The sequence below is a fragment of the Mycteria americana genome, chromosome 17 (assembly GCF_035582795.1).
Source record: "Mycteria americana isolate JAX WOST 10 ecotype Jacksonville Zoo and Gardens chromosome 17, USCA_MyAme_1.0, whole genome shotgun sequence".
Classification (NCBI taxonomy): domain Eukaryota; kingdom Metazoa; phylum Chordata; class Aves; order Ciconiiformes; family Ciconiidae; genus Mycteria; species Mycteria americana.
Genome location: NC_134381.1, coordinates 11,370,145 through 11,376,868, shown reverse-complemented (window position 1 = coordinate 11,376,868; position 6,724 = coordinate 11,370,145). Strand labels below are relative to the sequence as shown.

The window sequence follows — 6,724 nt, the reverse complement described above, 5'->3', positions numbered from 1 at the left end:
GCAGGGTCCGCCTCCCCGCTCCCTTCTCCTGCCAGCGAGCGCGGCTGGTGAACGCGCACCGGGTTCGGTGCGAAGCCCCCTCCGGCCGCCCTCCCTGCCCCTTAGGCCGGCCGGTCCCCGCGAGCGTCCGGGCCCCAGGGGCGATGCAGGCTCAGCTCCTGTCCCTGCTGCTGCCGGCTGGGGACGTTTGGGGTGAGGTATGTTCTTGGTCAAAGCCCGCAGCTGCCACCTCATCATCTGCTAAATGCTAAATGGCATCATCTGCCATCAAATGCTAAAACACAAATGACCCTCACTTGGCGCTATGAAACCTCCTGGGGAGGAGCGATGCGCTCACATCGCCGCCGATGGGTTTGCCGAGCGCTGCCAGCCGTACCCGCGCGTCCTTCCCTTGGCATTGTAACCAGCACAAACGCCAAACGTCTTAACAGGGATGGGTGACTGCCCCACCGAGGCCGTTGGTTATTGTCACCTCTGTTACCTGACGTCCCGCGACGCGCGTGACGTCCCGCTGAGAGACCCGGGCACGGCGCGGGGTCTGCAGGGGACGTGCCTGCGGGTGGGCAACAAGAGCTCAGCGTTTGCTTCCCAGTTAAGGCTCCTGATTTCTTTCCTCTTCAGCTGCATCGATGGGGACAAGATGAGCCCGCAGCGCGGAGCCCTTGGGCTCTGCCCGCAGCAGCTCCGGGGCTGGAGGGGTTCGGGCGGGTGAGTCTCACCCACCTCCCGGGTGCTGCCTCTGGTCCCGGCCGTGCTGCTCCAGCAGCATCAGGGCGATGCTGAAGGACGGGCTCTCACAGCGGGCCGGCCACCCTGAGCCCGACAGCGGGTCCCTGCCAGCCGCCCGACCAGGCAGCTGCCCGTGGCTTCCCGCTGCGTCACTCCGAGGGAGGGTAAGTCAGAGAGCAGTTACTGGCTCACGGCAGAAGCGCGTAAAATTTGATAGCCTGTGTGAAATTTTATCCCAGCTATCATCCCTGAGGTGATGGGTTTCTCTCCGTGCGTTTGCTTTTTGCACGTAAGAGCCTTATAAATTAAAAATCTGACTTTTCAACCCGATAAGGGCGTCCGCGAGAAGCCCCGAGGAGCTCTCCCGCGTGTGCCACGCTCCTTCCACGCTGGGCGGTTTCCCCACGAGTGGTCAGGCTGGCTGTGGAATGCCAGCGAGCACCGGCGGGTACCAGCACGAGGGACTCCCGAGCAATGAGGGTTTCATCAAACCCCTTCCCAATTTGCTGCCCAATCAGCTGGGCATTAACTATCGGTAAATATTTGTTTACCCCTCTGTTGTCAGAGCGAGCAGCAGCTGCTTTCCAATAAATCAGGATTCGGCGGGGTGTGCCAGGCAGCACGCTTGGCTGGAGCCGGCAATGGGTGTGCGTGGGGGTTGCATAGGCGAAATAAAACGGGGTGGCAGGTTTAATGACTGTCACCGTGAATTTGCTCGCCTCGGTCTATGCCTCGGCTTGGTAATATGCCTGATTAATGCGATCTTGATGACCTTCTTCCAAGCGGTTAAAAACCCAGTAATAATAGTAACACTTACTTAAGAGACTTGTTGAATACAGTGAGATAGGGGAAATGGCTAATTCGTTACACTTAACTCCATTATTGGCTGTAACAGGAATGAACAGACTTTGTCTCGCTCAGAGTCTAAAGCCGAGGCATCGGGAAGCAATCCCTTTTAGCCTGCGCTTAGCAGGCAGGAGTGTAATTTATAACCCTGCCTGGTGTGAATAAGTGAGTTTGTAAAGGGCTGCGGGCGTCTGCAAAGTAATAGGAGAAGCGGGTGGCAGATGAGCTGAGCAGGGTCCAGTTTTGCCTGCACACCCTTACTGCGGGTGGGCTTGATGCCAGACCCCTCTGACATCCATGGCGAGGAGCCTCCAGCCTCGGTGAGGCTTTCCTCCCGCCGCGCGGTCACGGGCATCCACCCGGCACGCGGGGACCGGCAGGAGGGCTGCCGATGGGGGCCGGCGGTGCAGGCTGGAGCAGCTGAAGATGAAGAAGTGCCCACGGTGGTCGCAGCGGTGGACGGGCCATTTTCAGTTTCACCCGCGGCTCCTCCCTGCCGGTTTCCGCGGAGTGCCGCGGTGGGCGGCTCTGCCGCGGCGCCTTGTCCCCCTGCCACGAGGCACCAGCGGTTCCGAATGCCAAGTGACGTTTGGAGTTGGTTGGCAGCTCCTGGGTTTTTCTGGAATGGCCAAATGTGGTATCTTAGCAACAAAGGGAATTTTTCTCCTTTTAGATCAGATTTGTTTTTTAACAGCTTCGACGCTGAACGTTGCTCCTACGCGGGCAGAGCCAGGGCATGGGTGTACGGGGGCTGCTGCCCTCGCCGACTCTTCTGCTGCAGCCGCGGGGGGTCGGAGCAGGTAGAACATTGCAGGGGGAGACTGCTCCAAGGCCACCACTCCTCTGAGAGGCTTCGGACGTTGTAAAGCGTGCAGGAAAGGAGAAGTTTGCAAGTCCGATGTCAGCTAGTTGCACGTGAATGAAAGCAAAGCCCTTAACCCAAAGCAGACGTGGCCCCGTGGGTTGCATCGGCTGCTTTGGTAGCTGTCGATGTGCCATGTCTTGGTGCTCACGGCTGGTGGTACTGGCGATTTGGTACGGTGGGAGCAGCTGGAAGCCCGGGGCTGAGCCGGGGGTCTGCTGTGGGCTGTTCTGGGGGGTCACCCAGCCGGGACAGGGGGACGGGGCTCCTGGGGGACTCCAGGTCCGACCTCCCGCTCCGCTGACGGGCTCCTCTGGGTGCTTTCCCCGCAGGGTGCAGGTCGAGTTCTACGTGAATGAAAACACCTTCAAGGAGCGGCTGAAGCTCTTCTTCATCAAAAACCAGCGATCGAGTGAGTGCTCCGAGCGTGGAGCCCGAGTGTCCGCTGGGAGAAAGCAAACCCTGCCCGAGCTCGAGAGCCACGCTCCGTCCTCGCGGGACGAGAAGCCATTGCCATCTGCTGGTGGCTGTTTCCCTGTGTGTCCCCAGTGTCCCCAGCCCAGGGCTGCTGCTGCCTGTTGGCCTTTCTGTTGGGTGTTGGCCAACTTGGTTTGGGGGGGACGCGATTGCACGGGGAGGAGGGGACGCTGCCTGCCGCCTTTGCTCGCTGGGGACAAACACAGCGTGGAAGCCAGCTGGGACAAGTTGGCTGGGAGCAGGGTGGGCTTCGGGAGCTGCCTGGGGGGCTCAGGGAGCCAATGTCCCCCCCGCGGAGCCAGCGATGCTCCCCGTGCCCGCAGGGAGGTCAGCGGCGGTGGGGACAGGCGAGGCAGGCTGTGAGTTACCCGCTCCCGCTTCAGCCGGCAGGATTAGCCTCCACTTGACTAATGGTGTTTTTATTTTCTTTCTCTGAGATGTCATTAGCTGTCTGGAGGGAGTCCGCTCGTTAATTTATAAATTCACATTTTCTTTTCCTCCCTGCATCCTGTCGTCTTGTTAAAAAGCCGGAGCGCAGCACAACGGGGTGCCCATAGGGAAGTTTTTAATGAAAATGTGATGAATTTCTCACTTGTAATTTGAGTAATAACCTGATGAACTGGCTGGGGAGGGAGGCTTTTGCTCGCCGTCCCTCCTCCTGAAACTGTGTGCAGCACGGTGAATGTAGCGGGGCCCTGGCCCTGCCTGGCTGCTGCTTTTTAATGGCTGCCTGCTAATGAGGGGGATACGCTCCAGCAGCTCCCTCGTTTGTCTCTCACGTCTATTGGGGCCAGCAAGGAGCTGACTCGTCGTTATTTATTTCTGTATTAGCCTCCTGTACCTTTGGCGCTGGGTAGGAGGCGTAGAGCCCCGGGCGAAGCGTGAGCAGCGTTGGTGTGCAGCCCTGGGGCTCAGGGGGGTCCTGCGGTGCGAGGGGCCCTGCAAAGCTCGTGGGAAACCGGAGGGGCTGTGCCGCGGGGTGCACGGGGTGCGTGGGGTGCACGGGCGCACCTGGCCCACGCCGTGCTCCCCCTCTGCCGCAGGCCTGAGGATCCGGCTCTTCAACTTCTCGCTGAAGCTGCTGACATGCCTCCTGTACATCGTCCGCGTCCTGCTCGACAACCCGGAGGAGGGCATAGGCTGGTGAGTGCCGCTGCCGCCGGGCTCCCACACCGCCCCGTGCCGTGGGGAGCGCAGACGCGACGGCGGCTACTCACGGCGGGTGCGAAGATGCACGACGCATGGGTTTTCTCACGCCGGCTGTTTGAAGTGGTGGTTTAGCCCAACTCGCTGGTCTGGTGGGCTTTGCTCCCCGCTCAGACCCCACGGAGAGGCGTGTGGGCGTCTGCACGGCGCACGGGGGGAAGGTGGTGGAAAAATTCAGCGCCATGTTCTTTTCCAAATGCTGTCTGGCTCCAAAGGTCAGGGGCGCAGCGTGGCCTTCAGACACAGGCAAGAGCTCATGATTACGGGGCATCACCATGCAAGTGTTTTCTGAATCCTGATGCCCTTGAAGACGCTTACGCTAAATCCCATTTAAGCGTTTGGGAAGGAAATGTGTTTTGCCATTTAGATCCCCGAGGTGACAGATGATTACGTACATCAGCTTTGCTCTGGGTTTCAGTATAAGCCTATTTTTAATAAGTCCTTGCTTTGTTTCGCTCACGTACAGCGTGGGGTTTTTTCCCAAGAGCTAGGAGAATTGGCAATTTGATTTTCTTTTTGTAAAGGTTGCAGACTACCCACCAAGTACATCTGCATTGTCCAAAAGTGGTTTCAAACCTGTAAGAATTAAGCGTGACGCAGAGGCATATCCCGGAAAGGTTCAGCCCAGCTGCAGTTCAGGAGAGCCCGCTTTCCTCAGGGCATGGGGCAAAGTCAAGGCTGGCCAGGGGCAACGCATCCCTCGCAGCAAGGCAGGGCGAGAGCTTGGCTTTGGTGCTGCCTGCCTGCCCGGCTGCTCGGGCCCCAGCTAGCCTTGTCCTAGAAGCCAAAGCTCAGCAGCTTTTGCTAATTGTAACCCGGTAATTCCCAGCTGCAGCCCTGTGTTCGAGCACTGTGCACAGGGAGCCCCGCGCCCGGCGAGTATCAGCGTTTCGCAGCATCTCTGGTATGGGCTGAAGTGCCTGGTGGGTCTTATTCTCCAGTAAGAAGATGTTAAAAACTGCCTGGGTGAGATAGGCTCCTGCGGAAAGCCCCGGCTATAGGGACCAGGGTGCATTTGGACCCGCGGGAGAGTTGTCCGGGGGCCTCCCCCAGCATCAGGACAGAGCGGCGAGGGCACCCCCTGAGCCCGGGGCGTCCACGCCAGCACCCCTTTTCCTCCCCCCCCCCCCCCCCCGCTGACTGCTTCCCCCTGCTTTATCTTTCTCTTCTCCTAGCTGGGAATGCGAAAAGCAGAATTACACCGTGTTCAACCAGTCCACGAAGATAAACTGGTGAGTTGAGAGGTGCTGCAGTGCTGGGGTCTGGCTCTGCCGGGACGTGGGGGTGCGGCCATGGACGCAGCTGGTGCTGGCAGCTGCCTGGGGCCATTTCTTGCTCACGGGGCTGCTCGAGGGACCCTCCCGGGATCAAATCAATTGACAAGTGCCGTGGCTGCACCCCTGGGAATGGCTTATCCTCAGTGCAGAGGCTGCTTGAACAAACTGTCCAGCAAGGAACACCAGCACCAGTCCAGTGCCGGCTCCTGCACCGGCGATGGCCTCAGATTTGCATTCGGTGGGGAGTAAAAGACACTGCGAGTTAGGCTACAGTTTAGATCCGTTTTGAATTTTCTTTGCAGGTCACACATCTTCTGGGTGGATAGAAAAATGCCGCTGTGGGCTGTGCAGGTGAGTGCCCAGACCTCGGGCATGGTCGTGCAGGAGCACAGCAGGAGCTGGGGTTTGAGCTCTGCCGCCAGCGGGTCTCTGTGCACCCTCTGCCCGCAACAGCCAGGGGCAACGGGTCCTCTTGGGTGAGCAGAAAATGAGCTGGGGCTTCTGTGGGAGCAACAACACGGCCCTGGGGGAAAATCCCAGGGACCGATAGGAGCGGACAAGCTGCGGGAAGATCAAATCCTGTGGCTGGCACAGCTCCTCCCCAGCCTGGGTGCAGCTGTACCGGTAACGGGCTATTTTCAGGCCGGGCAGCTGCCCGGGGAATCGCTTGCAGAAGGGTCGAGCACCCGTCGGCTTCTGCTCAAGGCTGCCCGCGTGCCTGTCGCTCGTGTGTGGCAGACGTTCCCACAAACGGGCGCAGAGAAATCAAACGAGCAGGCCCACGTCTGCGCTACCCCTGGGCTCCTCGTCGCCCAGGGCAGGGAGGGCTCGGCAGAGCTCTGATCGACTGACGAAGCATCGGGCGAGCCCTCAGCAGCCTTTGCCTGTCTGTCTCTGCAGGTCAGCATAGCTTTAATCAGCTTTCTGGAGACCATGCTGCTCATCTATCTCAGCTACAAGGTAAGTGCCCCGGGGCGGGCGGTGGACAGCGATGCGCGGTCTGCGTCTGACCCCCCGGCGTGAATTCATCTCTCTGTCTTTGAGCTGTCTGAAGCCTGGAGCGTCCTGAGAGGACGTTTGTCTCGGTGCTGTCTCAGCTGGCTGTGCCTGTTTTCCTTTCTCATTCCCCCTTGGGCTGCTGGATAAGTGTTTGGCAGAGCAGAGCTGGGGGATCTCTTCTTTTTCCACCTTCCTTTAAATTCAGACTTGTTTTACAAAGGGTCGCTGCTTTTAGGGGGGGCCAGATTGATGCACGCTGAGTTCCCTAAGGCTGAGGACCTGGAGCTGAGCTCGGCAGCGTGACCCCTGCTTGTGCCGAGGTCTGCTG

At 59.4% G+C, this 6,724-nt stretch overlaps 1 protein-coding gene across 1 annotated transcript in view; it reads left to right on the top strand.

The window, feature by feature from the left end:
• Window positions 1–433: 433 nt before the first annotated feature.
• Window positions 434–6,724, top strand: part of KCNT1 (potassium sodium-activated channel subfamily T member 1) — a 28,901-nt gene continuing 22,610 nt past the window's right edge. The window contains exons 1-11 of the mRNA XM_075519568.1: window positions 434–708; window positions 764–893; window positions 1,064–1,177; window positions 1,295–1,376; window positions 1,858–2,157; window positions 2,270–2,375; window positions 2,770–2,849; window positions 3,958–4,057; window positions 5,296–5,352; window positions 5,700–5,748; window positions 6,298–6,357. Of these exons, the coding sequence (XP_075375683.1) occupies window positions 434–708; window positions 764–893; window positions 1,064–1,177; window positions 1,295–1,376; window positions 1,858–2,157; window positions 2,270–2,375; window positions 2,770–2,849; window positions 3,958–4,057; window positions 5,296–5,352; window positions 5,700–5,748; window positions 6,298–6,357 (1,353 nt within the window). The remainder of the gene's footprint in view (window positions 709–763; window positions 894–1,063; window positions 1,178–1,294; window positions 1,377–1,857; window positions 2,158–2,269; window positions 2,376–2,769; window positions 2,850–3,957; window positions 4,058–5,295; window positions 5,353–5,699; window positions 5,749–6,297; window positions 6,358–6,724) is intronic.